This window comes from Saccopteryx leptura, chromosome 8, assembly GCF_036850995.1.
Source record: "Saccopteryx leptura isolate mSacLep1 chromosome 8, mSacLep1_pri_phased_curated, whole genome shotgun sequence".
NCBI classification, from domain to species: Eukaryota; Metazoa; Chordata; class Mammalia; order Chiroptera; family Emballonuridae; genus Saccopteryx; species Saccopteryx leptura.
The window spans coordinates 85,676,908-85,692,953 of NC_089510.1; the positions used below are offsets into that span (position 1 = coordinate 85,676,908).

A 16,046-nucleotide genomic window follows, 5' to 3' on the forward strand; every position below is an offset into this window, starting at 1 on the left:
ATCAAAAAAAGGACACTAAACAAATAGTATTTAATACTCTTTGCTCTTATTCATCAACATGTATGGGATCAGAGGAAAAAAGCCAACAACAGACCAATTCAAAAATTATAATTATGGCCTGACCTGTGGTGGTGCAGTGGATAAAGCATCGCCCTGGAAATGCTGAGGTCACTGTTTGAAACCCTGGGCTTGCCTGGTCAAGGCACATATGGGAGTTGATGCTTCCTGCTCCTCCCTCCTTCTCTCTCCCTGTCTCTCCTCTCTCTCTCTCTCTCTCTGTCTCTCCCTCTCCTCTAAAATGAATAAATAAAAAAATAATTAAAAAATTTAAAAAAAAAAAACCCAAAATTATAATTATGGCCTGAACAGGCTGTGGTGCAGTGAATAGAGCATCGGACTGGGATGCTGAGGACCCAGGTTCGAGACCGGAGGTTGTCAGCTTGAACACAGGCTCATCTGGTTTGAGCAAGGCTCACCAGCTTGAGCCCAATGTCGCTGGCTCGAGCAAGGGGTCACTTGGTCTGCTGTAGCCCCTGGTCAAGGCACATATGAGAAAGCAATCAATGAGCAACTAAGGAACCGCAACGAAGAATTGATGTGTCTCATCTCCTTCCCTTCCTGTCTGTCTGTCCCTCTGACTCTCTGTTTCTGCCACACACACACACAAATTATATTTACAAGAAGAATAGCTGGAAATATATAATAGCTTAAGAAGAATTGTTTTATTACTGTCAATGAAAAACTGTCAAGAGAACCTGATAAGATTAGTAAGTACTTAAAAATTCATCAATTTTAGAGGCTGATGCTGAATAGCCAAAATGTTTAAAAACAATTGGGTTTAGTTGACTAAAGGGTTCTCCTTTAATACTGTTTAACTTTTCAATTGCTTATAATTATATTATTATATATGTAAGTATATAATGATATATATATATGTTATATATTATATCGTAAGCTAGCTTTTAGCTTAGCTTCTACACAACTTACAAAGAATTAACTAGTATCAAAATAAATGATTTATCTACTGTTTTCAACCTCTGGTACATAAAAAGTCCCAGAGCACCCCCCCGCCCAATCCAACACAACAAATAATAATCAAAAATCTCACCTGGCGTGTTCTTCAGGAAGTTTTCTTTGCCGTTGCATGTGAAACATTAGATCTCCTCCATTTACATACTCTATGACAAAGAACAATCTGAAACACAGGAGAGAACACATGAAACCAACACCCAAAATAAGGCAGTGTAACTCTGCATTGTAAACACGTGGTAGAGACCAGTCACAACATAGACAGCATTCTATAACTCACCCTAACAAAATCCCAGGAATTTGGTGGGTAAAAAGGGTATTTGCAGTAAAAACTGTTTAGTCACAGAAGGATACAAGAAAGTAAAGCAGCATGATAATTCTGTAACCTGCCACGTCTATATTACTGCCTGCAATCTAGAGCCGCTCACCCCCACCCTGATTTCACCATTTGACAGATAAGACACTTCAAGTACTTCTTAAGGCAGTGGTTCTCAAAGTGTGCGCCTTAGAAGATTTCTAGGTGTGCCCTATGGTATTCCAGAGAAATATGTGCCTGTTGGGGACCAAAAAACCAACAGGGTTTTTGGAATTTAGATTTTTGGGGGACAGAGGTGTGGGGAATTGGCTGTAAACCAACAGTCTGCCCAACCCCCACCTCACTTGCCTGTTTAGGTTGCAAAAGGCTGTTAAACTGTGGTGCTGGATTGTTTACACTACCCCCCATGTTCCCCAGAAAGACTGGAGGCAAGTTTCTTCTATCCTTTGGTGTAAAGTTAAGATGGTATGTATGGTGGGGGTTTTGGGTTGATGATTAAATATAAGGAATTGTCTATTAAAGCCTTTTGGATTTCTATAAAAGAAGGCTATGTGGCAATATCTAAAAAAGCTTTGAACATTTTACTATAATTTCCAACATCCTATTTATATGAATTAGGATTTTCTACCCCCAACACAATTAAGAATAAAAAGAGAAGAATTCTTCAATGTATTGATGAGGAAATGAGAGTTTGCCTTTCAAATATATGCCCAAACATTGAAGAAATCGCTAGGACACATCAGACTCATGTTTCTCATAAACACAAGAATGAAAAAACTTAACACATTGACGCTGGGACCTGCCGAATTTACTAAATCTTACTAAGAATGTATCTATATATATAAAATAACTCTCTTGTCATTTTTTAAATTTTTAATCCCTCTTTTTTATAAATTCTAAAAAGCATAATTCAAAAAATGTAACATAAAAATGTTTTGTAATGTCAGAATAAATTTAATTTTGTCGTATTTATTTCATTTAATTACCATAAAAGCACGCTTGGATTTAATTTTTTTCTTTAATATTTAACTTAATTATTATAACGTATTTCTCAGAAATTTGTATATAGTGCACCTACAATTATTTGTAGGATTTTAAATGTGCCCCGACTTCACAAAGTTTGAGAACCACTGCCTTAAGGTAAAGAAGTAAGGATTTCCCCTACTAGTTAAACTCTGGAAACTCTAAGTCCTAAAACTAAAATCTTAGGGATACTTAAGTTTGAATTTCTACTGCCATATTACAACCTGGCTATTTTTTTTTAAGCAGGCATATTCCTCATGCTAATCCCAATAGATATCACAGATTAGAGCAGGGGTCCCCAAACTTTTTACACAGGGGGCCAGTTCACTGTCCCTCAGACTACTGGAGGGCTGAACTATAAAAAAACCTATAAACAAATCCCTATGCACATTGCACATATCTTAAAGTAAAAAAACAAAACGGGAACAAATATAGTATGTATGTATGTATGTATGTATTTATTTATTTATTTTTGTATTTTTCTGAAGTTGGAAACGGGGAGGCAGTCAGACAGACTCCTGCATGCGCCCGACGAGGATCCACCCGGCATGCCCACCAGGGGGCAACGCTCTGCCCATCTGGGGTGTCACTCTGCTGCAACCAGAGCCATTCTAGTGCCTGAGGCAGAGGCCACAGAGCCATTCTCAGCGCCTGGGCCAACTTTCCTCCAATGGAGCCCAGGAGGGGAAGAGAGAGACGGAGAGGAAGAGAGAGACAGAGAGGAAGGAGAGGGGGAGGGGTGGAGAAGCAGATGGGCGCTTCTCCTGTGTGCCCTGGCTGGGAATCAAACCCGGAACTCCTGCACGCCAGGCCGACACTCCACCACTGAGCCAACCGGCCAGGGCTCAAATACAGTATTTAAAATAAAGAACAAGTAAATTTAAATCAACAGACTGACCAATATTTCAATGGGAACTATGGGCCTGCTTTTGGCTAATGAGATGGTCAATGTGCTCCTCTCACTAACCACCAATGAAAGAAGTGGCCTGGGTTGGCTCAGTGGTAGAGCGTCGGCCTGGCGTGCGGAAGTCCCGGGTTCGATTCCCCGCCCATCTGCTTCTCCACCCCTCCCCCTCTCCTTCCTCTCTGTCTTTCTCTTCCCCTCCCGCAGCCGAGGCTCCATTGGAGCAAAGATGGCCCGGGCGCTGGGGATGGCTTCTTGGCCTCTGCCCCAGGTGCTAGAGTGGCTCTGATCGCAACAGAGCGACGCCCCAGAGGGGCAGAGCATTGCCCCCTGGTGGGCAGAACGGCGCCCCTGGTGGGCGTGCCATGTGGATCCCAGTCGGGCGCATGCGGGAGTCTGTCTGACTGTCTCTCCCCGTTTCCAGCTTCAGAAAAATACAAAAAAAAAAAGAAAGAAGTGCCTCTTTCGGGAAGTGCGGTGGGGGGACGCATGCGGCCCACGAGCCATAGTTTGGGGACCCCTGGATTAGAGTATGAGTGGCAGGAAATCACAAGCATACTACTGTTGTGTCTGTCTCCATGACTTCCATCCACTTCAGGAAGGGTCCTTATTGTGTAATATACCAAAGCATGTAAAGCCCAGTAATCACTTCATTATCTTCCAATCTTACCTGCTTTCTGTCTGAAAGCAAGAATGCAGCCCAACAAGAAAAGGATGATTGGATGCCTGCTCAAAAACATGCTTCTCTGTCTGTACCCAATCAATATCCTATTGTAAAATATGAAACAAATTTTTATCAAACTGAAATATCAACAAAACTACGATATATTTGTTTTTGGCAGTTTATTTATACAAATGCAACTATTATCCAACTAGGCTAAATATCAAAAGAATGAATAATCATGCAACAACAATTTATATACAAAGAGAAAAATACCACCAGTAAATATTTCAATATTATATAATGGTCTAGAAAACTTTTACAAAGCTCAATCAAGTACTTTCCCTTGATCGTAATATAATTTTATTTTTAAAAAATCTAATAATCATCAGATGTCTTTCAATATATCTTATATAATCCATTTGAAGCATTACTTAGAAAAGTAGACTGAAATAATACATTACATTGAGGTTTTCTCTGAAATGGTACACTTAAGCCAAATTAACAGCTTAGAAGTAATAAAACATTGTGCTTACCTCATCATCATTAACAAGCTCTTTTTTTACAACTTTCATTGCATAAATACGATCTGTTTTTTTTAATCGCACCAATAGTACTTTGGCATAACTTCCTCTTCCTATTACCCGGAGCAAATCAAAATCCTGAAGACCCAGACTAGATGAAGCTTTGCCACTCTCCCTGGTGTTCATTGCCTATGGAGAACATTTATATCGAAGAGTTATACTTGGAAAGTATTTTGCATAATAACCATACTTTTAACACCTACTTATACCTATGATGTTGTTTAAAAAATATTTTTTTTATTTAAGTTTTATTTAAGTTCTTAACGATTCTTTCTTACATCATTCCAAACAATGCAATCTAACAACTTCAAGAAGTGGGACGAATTCATGAGTTGAAGTCAGAAGGGTGGTGATAGCAATGGAGAGGAAGTTGAAATCTGAGAACTGTTAAAGGATGTTTTAAAAAGGATCTGGTAAAACTTTGGGATATAGAGGCAATGGTGAGTGGAGGTACCACTGAAAGAAAAATAAAGTGTGAGCACAGGATAAGACTGACAGAGCTGTTGATATAATGAGCTTAATTTTTCATTTTCTAGTTAGAATTTACAATAGGACAAGATGAAGGAGTCTGCTGAAAGTTGATATATGAAATCTGAGCTAATGAAAGGACACATTCAGAAACACTGGGAAGTATGAACAGAAAAGAAGCACAGGAAGTCATTTACAATTAGACACTTAGGCTTCTGGTAATTTATAGAAGACTGAAGATAATTTTTATTGGATAACTTCAAAACTCTCAGCATACTAATCAATATATGTACCCATGAGAGTTAAGTATAACTTTTCTGAAGAGTACCAAGAAAACCAAAAAAAAAATTTTTTTTAAGGTGAGAGGAGGGGAGATAGTGAAGCAGACTCCAGCATGTACCCCAACTGGGATCCACCTGGCAACTCCATCTGGGGCCAATGCTCAAGTATTGAGCTATTTTTAGCACCTGAGGGTGATGTGCTCCAATGGAGCTATCCTCAGTGCCCAGGGCCACACTCAAACCAATCAAGCCACTGGTTACGGGAGCGGAAGAGGAAGAGAAGGTGGAGGAAGGAAGAGAGAATGAGGGGAGAAGCAGATGGTCACTTCTTCTGTGTGTCTTAACCAGGAATCAAACCCAGGACGTCCACCAATAGCAAATTTTAAGATAGATAAAAAAACAAGCAAGCTCATAAAAGAAAAATATACATTATAGAAACAGAAAATTCAAAAGACAGATCATACATGAAAATTTAGAAATAATAAACTGATTTGGTAAAAAGGTTAAGTAAAGAGGAGTGAAGAAATATGAGATTAGGGCAGGTTAAGGAAGTGGAGATTGACTAGGAGGTAAGACATATATAGGCTTTATATGGTTAACTGGAAACTACAATGGAGAATCAAACAGGACAAAAGCACAGTGCCTTCACAGAAAATATAAGACTGAGTAAAGCAACAGAAATCATAAAACAGGAATGTCACCTTCAAAGAGCCTAAACCTACCCCTGCTAACATACAACTCTATATCCTACAAAAAAAGCCTTCGAAATAGAAGAGAGACAAAAACCTTTCAGACAAACAGAAACTAAGGAATTTATCCCTAGTCAGCGCTCTCTAAAGGAAACAAGAGTTCTTCAAGAAGAAAGATGATCTCATAAGGGAGGGCAGACACACAGGAAGTAATGTAGAATAAAAGAATAAAATGTGGATAAACATAAATAAAGACTGTTTAAAAACATTGATGCTGCCTGTCCTGTAGTGCCTCAGTGGATAAAGGGTCACCCTGGAATGCTGAAGTCACCGGTTCAAAACCCTGGGCTTGCCCGGGTCAAGGTACATACAAGAAGCAACTATGAATTGATACTTCCCGTTCCTCTCACCCTGCCTTTCTCTCGCTCTCTCTTCCCTTTCTAAAATCAATAAATAAAATCTTAAAAAAAAAAAAGCCAAAAACACAAAAAAGCCTGACACACACACACACACACAGAATTTCAAAATATAATAAAAATAGTATCAAAGGCAGGAAGGGAGAGTGAGTAAACTTAAAGCGTTCCAAAGTCCTTGCATATGATGGGAAATGAGAAAAGTATAATTAGTAATTTTTATTGAATTTAAATAAGGATATAGGATGCAATCCCTTGAAAAACCAGTAAGAGAATAGCAAAAGAAAGTTGAACAAATAGGTTCTGGTCAAGGTGGTGGAATAGGTAAACACTATCTTGCCTCCTCACATGACCACATCAAAATTACAACTGAATTATAAAGCAATCCACTTGGAAAACGACCTGAAGACTAGTTGAACAGAGCTCCTATCACTAAGGATATACAGAAGACTCCACATGAAAACCTGTAGGAGGAGCAGAGACCCAAGCAGGTTGGCCCCACACCCACGAGTGGTGGCTGAGAATCAGGAGGGACACCCTGGCAGCAGAGCTCTCACTTAGGAGCAAGTGGTCCCAGCCCCACACTGCCTCCCTCGCTCAGGAACCCAGTGTGGGGAAGAGCAGTTCCCACAATGGCTGGCTGTGGAGACAGCAGGGACCACATCCCAGCACTGTGAGATGGAGGGCAGCTGGACACCAAGGCCTCCTTTTAAAGGGCTCAGGCAAACTCGCTTGTTAAAGGTACTAGAGCAGCTTGAAAGGCACCGAAGACATACGGGGAGAGATTGAGTTGTGTGGCTTCAAGGCAAGGGCTGCCACTGAGTCCTCCTCTCACATAGCCTGCAGGGGCAGGCGGGTGCCAAATCTGAACCTGCATTCACCTGGTAAACACTGCTAGCTCTACCCTGGTGACTCCCTGATACCCCACTCCACCCAACTTACACACTGCCTTTGGCTCTTTCAGGGGCTGTGCCTCACAAGCAGCCTCGGCCCCCACAGAGAGCTTTCTTAAAAACTCTCTAAGGCCTGCGGGACCCCAGACAGGTAGTGACTACCCTTGGTATGCCCTGTGCCTTTGCTTAGTAGTCTCAGGACCGGTGTGGGTGCTCACAACCTCAGGTTAAACTTTGGCTGCGTCCACAAACCCCAGGGCCCAGTACACATAACTGCCAACATCAGATCACTTTGTAGCTCCTACCAGGTGTCCCCTGGCTGGGCAAAGGCAGCAGGCGACCTCCCTGCTCCAAAGCCCCTCCCGAGAGGCCCCAGAACCAACATACCTGGTGGCCAGTCAAAGACCACAACAAAACACCACTGATTAGCTCCACAAATGGCATACACAAACGGTGGTCTCAGCAGGCACCAGAACTCCACTGGGGAGAATCTCGCTATGGTTGTGGCCAGTCTTCACAGCCAGTCAGCCTGAGGGTCAGCCACACCCGCTGACCAACAAATAGTAATCAAGGCTCAACTACAATAAGCATGCACACACAATCCATACACGGGACACTCTGGGAGTTCCTGGCTCAGCTGACTAGAGAAACTGTGTCACTGTGCCCCACAGGACACCTACTACGTAAGACCACCCTTCCAAGTCTGCGAGATCTAGCAGATCTACCTAAGAGACAGAAACAAACACAAGGAGGCAGCCAAATCGAGACAAAAAACATGCACCAAATGAAAGTACAAAAGAAAACTCTAGAAAAAGAACTAAATCAAACAGACACAAGCAATTTACCAGATACAGAGGTCAAAACATTGGTTATAAGAATGTTCAACGAACGTACGGGAAGAATAGATCAACTCAGTGAGAACTTCAATAAAGAGATAGTAAACAGCCCTGGCTGGTTGGCTCAGTGGTAGAGTGTCCGCCCAGCATGTGGAAGTCCTGGGTTCGATTCCCGGCCAGGGCACACAAGAGAAGTATCCATTTGCTTTTCCATCCTTCCCCCTCTCCTTTCTGTCTCTCTCTTCCCCTCCTACAGCCAAAGCTCTATTGGAGCAAAGATAGCCCAGGCACTGAGGATGGCTCCATGGACTCTACCTCAGGCACTAGATGGCTCCAGTAGCAACAGAGCAACAGCCCAGATGGACAGAATATCACCCCCGGTGGGCATGCCGGGTGGATCCTGGTTGAACGTATGTGGGAGTCTGTCTCTCTGCCTCCCTGCTTCTCACTTCAGAAAAACACATTTAAAAAAAGGAGATAGTAAACATTAAAAAAAGACATGGCATTAAAGAAAGTCAGAAATGAAGAATTCAGTAACTGAAATAAAAAATATACTAGAAAGAATCAACAGCAGATTAGATGAAACAAGAATCAACATCAATGACTTGGAAGATAAGTTAGTAGAAAACACCCAATCAGAACTGCAAAAAGAAAAAAAAATGTTTTTTTAAATGAGTACAGTGTAAGGGAACTCTGGGATAACATCAGGCGTACTAACATTCACACCATAGAGGTACCAGCGGGTGAGGACAGAGAGCAGGAATTGAAAACGTATTAGATAAAATAATGACTGGAAACTTCCTTAACCTGGTGAAGGAAATAGATATACAAGTCCAGGAAGTGCAGAGTCCCAAACAAGATGAACCCAAAGAGATCCACACCAAGACACATCATAATTAAAATGCCAAAGATTGAAGACAAAACAGCAAGAGAAAAACAGTTAGTTACCTACAAGGAAGCTCCCATAAAACTGTCAGTTGATTTCTCAACAGAAACTTTATAGGCCAGAAGGATTGGCTGGAAATATCTGAAGTGATGAAAAGGAAGGAGCTATAATCAAGATTACTCTACCCAGCAATGTTATCATTTAAAAATCAAAGGATATGAAGGAGAAATAAAAACATTCACAGATACAGAAAAGATGAGGGAATTTATCATCAGAAAACCCCCACTCCAGGAATTACTAAAGGGGGTTCTCCAATCAGATACAAAGAACAAAAAAAAACAGAGCCACAAGTAAAAGCTCCAAGAAGAACACAATAAAACCAAATTTAAACTGTGACAACAACAAAAAGAAAGAGGGGAGAAGATGGAGATTAACAGTAGCAAAGGACGATGGAGTGCAAAAGTACTCACAAAATAGTTCGCTACAATGAACAGGGTAGGGACCCTTTTCATTATTCAAAGGTAACCACCATTGAAAAAACCACCACAGAAGCACATGAGATAAAAAAGATAGCAACAGTGGAAAGATGTATGGAATACAACCAAATAAAAACAAAAGATAGAAAAACAAAAGAGAAGGATCAAACAAGACACAAAACTAACAGAAAGCAAGATATAAAATGGCAATAGGGAACTCACAAGTATCAATAATTACACTAAATGTAAACGGATTAAACTCACCAATAAAAAGGCACAGAGTAGCAGAATGGATTAAAAAAGAAAATCCAACTGTATGCTGCCTACAGGAAACTCATCTAAGTAACAAGGATAAAAACAAATTCAAAGTGAAAGGCTGGAAAACAATACTCCAAGCAAATAACATCCAAAAAAAAAGCAGGTGTAGCAATACTCATATCGGATAATGCTGACTACAAGACAGGAAAAGTACTCAGAGACAAAAATGGCCATTTCATAATGGCTAAGGGGACACTGAATCAAGAAGACATAACAATTCTTAATATATATGCACCAAACCAAGGATCACCAAAATATATAAGACAGCTACTTATTGATCTTAAAACAAAAACTGACAAAAATACAATCATACTTGGAGACCTCAATACACCGCTGACGGCTCTAGATCGGTCATCCAAACAGAGAATCAACAAAGACATAGTGGCCTTAAACAAAACACTAGAGCACCTGGATATGATAGACATCTACAGGACATTTCATCCCAAAGTGACTGAGTATACATTTTTCTCCAGTGTACATGGATCACTCTCAAGAATTGACCATATGTTGGGCCACAAAAACAACATCAGCAAATTCAGAAAAATTGAAGTTGTACCAAGCATATTTTCTGATCATAAAGCCTTGAAACTAGAATTCAACTGCAAAAAAGAGGAAAAAAATCCCACAAAAATGTGGAAACTAAACAACATACTTTTAAAAAATGAATGGGTCAAAGAAGAAATAATTGCAGAGATCAAAAGATATATACAGACTAATGAAAATGACAATACGACATATCAGAATCTATGGGATGCAGCAAAAGCAGTGATAAGAGGGAAGTTCATATCACTTCAGGCATATATGAACAAACAAGAGAGAGCCCAAGTGAACCATTAACTCTCACACCTTAAGGAATTAGAAAAAGAAGAACAAAGACAACCCAAAACCAGCCGAAGAAAGGAGATAATAAAAATCAGAGCAGAAATAAATGAATTAGAGAACAGAAAAACTATAGAAAAAATTAATAGAACAAGGAGCTGGTTCTTTGAAAAGATCAACAAAATTGACAAACCCTTGGCAAGACTTACCAAGGAAAAAAGAGAAAGAACTCATATAAACAAAATCCAAAATGAAAGAGGAGAAATCACCACGGACACCGTAGATATACAAAGAATTATTGTAGAATACTATGAAAAACTTTATGCTACTAAATTCAACAACCTAGAAGAAATGGATAAATTCCTAGAAAAATACAACCTTCCTAGACTGAGTCAAGAAGAAGCAGAAAGCCTAAACAGACCTATCAGTAGAGAAGAAATAGAAAAAACCATTAAAAACCTCCCCAAAAATAAAAGTCCAGGCCCTGACGGCTATACCAGCGAATTTTATCAAACATTCAAAGAAGACTTGGTTCCTATTCTACTCAAAGTCTTCCAAAAAATTGAAGAAGCAATACTTCCAAACACATTTTACGAAGCCAACATAACCCTCATACCAAAACCAGGCAAGGATGGCACAAAAAAAGAAAACTACAGACCAATATCTCTAATGAATACAGATGCTAAAATACTAAATAAAATACTAGCAAATCGAATACAACAACATATTAAAAAAATAATACATCATGATCAAGTGGGATTCATCCCAGAATCTCAAGGATGGTTCAACATACATAAAACGGTTAACGTAATACACCATATCACCAAAACAAAGAACAAAAACCACATGATCTTATCAATAGATGCAGAAAAGGCTTTTGATAAAATACAACACAATTTTATGTTTAAGACTCTCAACAGAATGGGTATAGAAGGAAATTATTTCAACATGATACAGGCCATATATGATAAACCATCAGCTAACATCATATTAAATGGCACTAAACTGAAGGCTTTCCCCTTAAATCAGGAACAAGACAGTGTTGTCCACTCTCTCCACTCTTATTTAATGTGGTATTAGAGGTTCTAGCCAGAGCAATCAGACAAGACAAAGAAATAAAAGGCATCCATATCGGAAAAGAAGAAGTAAAGGTATCACTTTTTGCAGATGATATGATCCTATACATCGAAAACCCCAAAGAATCCACAAAAAGACTACTAGAAACAATAAGCCAATACAGTAAGGTCGCAGGATATAAAATTAACATACAGAAGTCAATAGCCTTTCTATATGCCAACAATGAAACAACTGAGAAGGAACTCAAAAGAATAATCCCCTTCATGATTGCAACAAAAAAAATAAAATACTTAGGAATAAACATAACAAAGAATGTAAAGGACTTATATAATGAAAACTATAAACCATTGTTAAGGGAAATCGAAAAAGATATAATGAGATGGAAGAATATACCTTGTTCTTGGCTAGGAAGAATAAATATAATCAAGATGGCTATATTACCCAAAGCAATATACAAATTTAATGCAATTCCCATCAAACTTCCAATGACATTTTTTAAAGAAATAGAGCAAAAAATCATCAGATTTATATGGAACTATAAAAACCCCGAATAGCCAAAGCAATCCTAAAGAAAAAGAATGAAGCTGGGGGCATTTCAATACCTGACTTCAAACTCTATTATAGGGCCACGACAATCAAAACAGCATGGTATTGGCAGAAAAAAGACACTCAGACCAATGGAACAGAATAGAAAACCCAGAAATAAAACCACATATATATTGTCAAATAATTTTTGAAAAAGGGGCCAAGAACACACAATGGAGAAAAGAAAGCCTCTTCAATAAATGGTGCTGGGAAAACTGGAAAGCCACATGCAAAAGAATGAAACTGGACTACAGTCTCCCCTGTACAAAATTAACTCAAAATGGATCAAAGATCTAAACATAAGACCTGAAACAATTAAGTACATAGAAGAAGACATAGGTACTCAACTCAGGGACCTGGGTTTTAAAGAGCATTTTATGAATTTGACTCCAATGGCAAGAGAAGTGAAGGCAAAAATTAATGAATGGGACTACATCAGACTAAGAAGTTTTTGCTCAGCAAGAGAAACTGATAACAAAATAAACAGAAAGCCAACTAAATGGGAAATGATTTTTTCAAACGACAGCTCAGATAAGGGCCTAATATCCAAAATATACAAAGAACTCATAAAACTCAACAACAAACAAACAAACAACCAATAAAAAAATGGGAAGAGGATATGAATAGACACTTCTCCCAGGAAGAAATACAAATGGCCAACAGATATATGAAAAGATGCTCATCTTCTTTAGCTATTAGAGAAATGCAAATCAAAACGGCAATGAGATACCACCTCACACCTGTTCGATTAGCTGTTATTAGCAAGTCAGGTAACAGCAAATGTTGGAGAGGCTGTGGAGAAAAAGGAACCCATACACTGTTGGTGGGAATGTAAAGTAGTACAACCATTATGGAAGAAAGTATGGTGGTTCCTCAAAAAACTGAAAATAGAACTACCTTATGACCCAGCAATCCCTCTACTGGGTATATATCCCCAAAACTCAGAAACATTGATACGTAAAGACACATGCAGCCCCATGTTTATTGCAGCATTGTTCACAGTGGCCAGGACATGGAAACAACCAAAAAGCCCATCAATAGATGACTGGATAAAGAAGATGTGGCCATATACACTATGGAATACTACTCAGCCATAAGAAATGATGACATCGGAACATTTACAGCAAAATGGTGGGATCTTGATAACATGATACGAAGCGAAATAAGTAAATCAGAAAAAAACAGGAACTGTATTATTCCATACGTAGGTGGGACATAATAGTGAAACTAAGAGACATTTATAAGAGTGTGGTGGTTACGGGGGGGAGGGGGGAATGGGAGAGGGATAGGGGGTGGGGAGGGGCACAAAGAAAACAAGATAGAAGGTGACAGAGGACAATCTGACTTTGGGTGGTGGGTATGCAACATAATTGAACGACAAGATAACCTGGACTTGTTATCTTTGAATATATGTATCCTGATTTATTGATGTCACCCCATTAGATAAAGAACTTTCCAGATAAGAAAAAGCTAAAGGAATTCATTACCACCAAACTAGTATTTCAAGAAATGTTAAAGGGACATCCTTAAAAAGAAGAAAATAAAATATATAGCTATGAATCACAAAATGACAATAGCTACATACCTATCAACAATCACTTTAAATGTATGGATTAAAAGTTACAATCAAAGGACATAGGATGGCTGAATGGATCAGAAACCAAGATCTATATATATGCTGTCTACAAGAGAACCATTAGAAATCAAAAGGCACACACAGACTGAATATAAAGGGATGGAAAAAGACATTTCATGCAACTGAAAACAAACAAAAATCTAGGGTAGCAATACTTGTATCAGACAAAATAGACTTTAAAACAGAGGCTAGCCTGACCAGGCAGTGGCACAGTGGATAGAGCGTCGGACTGGAGCACAGAGGACCCAGGTTCGAAACCCTGAGGTCGCCTGCTTGAGCGCGAGCTCACTAGCTTCAGTGCAGGGTCGCTGGCTTGAGTGTGGGATCATAGACATGACCCCATGGTTGCTGTCTTGAGCAAGGGGTCACTTGCTCTGCTGTAGCTCTCTGGTCAAGGCACTTATGAGAAAGCACAACGAACAACTAAGGAGCCACAACGAAGAACTGATGCTTCTCATCTCTCTCCCTTCCTGTCTGTCTGTCCCTATCTGTCCCTCTCTCTCTGTCTCTATTACAAAAAAAAAGAGGCTATAACAAGAGGCAAAAAGGATAATACATAATAATAAGGGATCAACCCAGCAAGAGGATAATCCTTACAAACATTTATCCACCCAATGTAGGAACACCTACATTCATACAGTAAATATTGATGGACATAAAAGGTCAGATCAACAGTAACACAGCTATTGTTAGGGACTTCAACACCCCAATGACATTAATGCACACACCATTCAAACAGAAAATCAAGAAGAAAACAGCAATCTTAAATGATGTATTAGACCAGATGAATTTGATATTTTTATAGCATTTCACCCCAAAGCAGCATATACATTCTTTTCAAGCACACACAGAACATTTTCCAGGAAAGATTACATGTTCAGCTACAAAGCAAGTCTCCATAAATTTAAGAAGACTGAAATAATATTAAGCATATTCTCTAACCACAACAGTATGAAATTAGAAATCAATTACAAGATAACTGAAAAACACGCAAGGACACAAAGGAACAATGAATGGGTTAACAATTAAGATCAAAGAAATCAAGATACCTTACGAAAAATGAAAATGAAAACACAACCACCCCAAATCTATGAGACACAGTAAGAGCAGTCATAAGAGGGAAACTCATAGCAGTGCAAGCCTACCTCAAGAAACAAGAAAGCCTGACCAGGTGGGGGCACAGTGGATGAAGCGTCGGACTGGGATGCAGAGGACCCAGGTTCGAGACCCTGAGGACGCCAGCTTGAGCACAGGCTCATCTGGCTTGAACAAAAAGCTCACCAGCTTGGACCCAAGGTCACTGTCCCAAGCAAGGGGTCACTTGGTCTGCTGAAGGCCATGGTCAGGGCATATATGAGAAAGCAATCAATGAACAACTAAGGTGTCGCAACGAGAAACTGATGATTGATGCTTCTCATCTCTCTCCGTTCCTGTCTGTCCTTATCTATCCCTCTCTCTGTTCCTGTAAATAATAATAATAAAAAAGAAACAATAAAAATCTCAAATAAACAATTTAATCTTATAACTAAAGGAACAAGAAAAAGAACAACAAAGCCTAAATGGAGAAGGACAAAAATAATAAAGATGAGAGTGGAAATAAGAGTCTAAAAAAGAATACAAAAAGATCAATAAAACTAAGAGCTCATTCTTTAAAAAGATAAACAAAATTGATAAATATTTAAAGATGCATTAAGAAACAAAGAGAGGGCCCTGGCTGGTTGGCTCAGCGTCGGCCTGGCGTGCGGGGGACCCGGGTTCGATTCCCGGCCAGGGCACATAGAAGCGCCCATTTGCTTCTCCACCTCCCCCCCTCTCCTTCCTCTCTGTCTCTCTCTTCCCCTCCCGCAGCCAAGGCTCCATTGGAGCAAAGATGGCCCGGGCGCTGGGGATGGCTCCTTGGCCTCTGCCCCAGGCGCTAGAGTGGCTCTGGTCGCGGCAAAGCAACGCCCCGGAGGGGCAGAGCATCACCCCCTGGTGGGCAGAGCGTCGCCCCCTGGTGGGCGTGCCGGGTGGATCCTGGTCGGGCGCATGCGGAAGTCTGTCTGACTGTCTCTCCCCATTTCTAGCTTCAGAAAAATACAAAAAAAAAAAAAAAAAAAAAAGAAAAGAAAAGAAACAAAGAGCGCCTGACCAGGCTGTGGCGCAGTGGATA

The 16,046-nt window shown here is 39.8% G+C and overlaps 1 protein-coding gene across 1 annotated transcript in view; it reads right to left on the minus strand.

Moving 5' to 3' along the window:
• The window catches only part of PRKCI (protein kinase C iota), an 84,446-nt gene that overhangs the window by 17,782 nt on the left and 50,618 nt on the right, over nucleotides 1-16,046 (minus strand). The window contains exons 9-11 of the mRNA XM_066347038.1: nucleotides 4,470-4,646; nucleotides 3,943-4,040; nucleotides 1,109-1,195 (exon numbers count right to left, since the gene is read on the minus strand). Of these exons, the coding sequence (XP_066203135.1) occupies nucleotides 1,109-1,195; nucleotides 3,943-4,040; nucleotides 4,470-4,646 (362 nt within the window). The remainder of the gene's footprint in view (nucleotides 1-1,108; nucleotides 1,196-3,942; nucleotides 4,041-4,469; nucleotides 4,647-16,046) is intronic.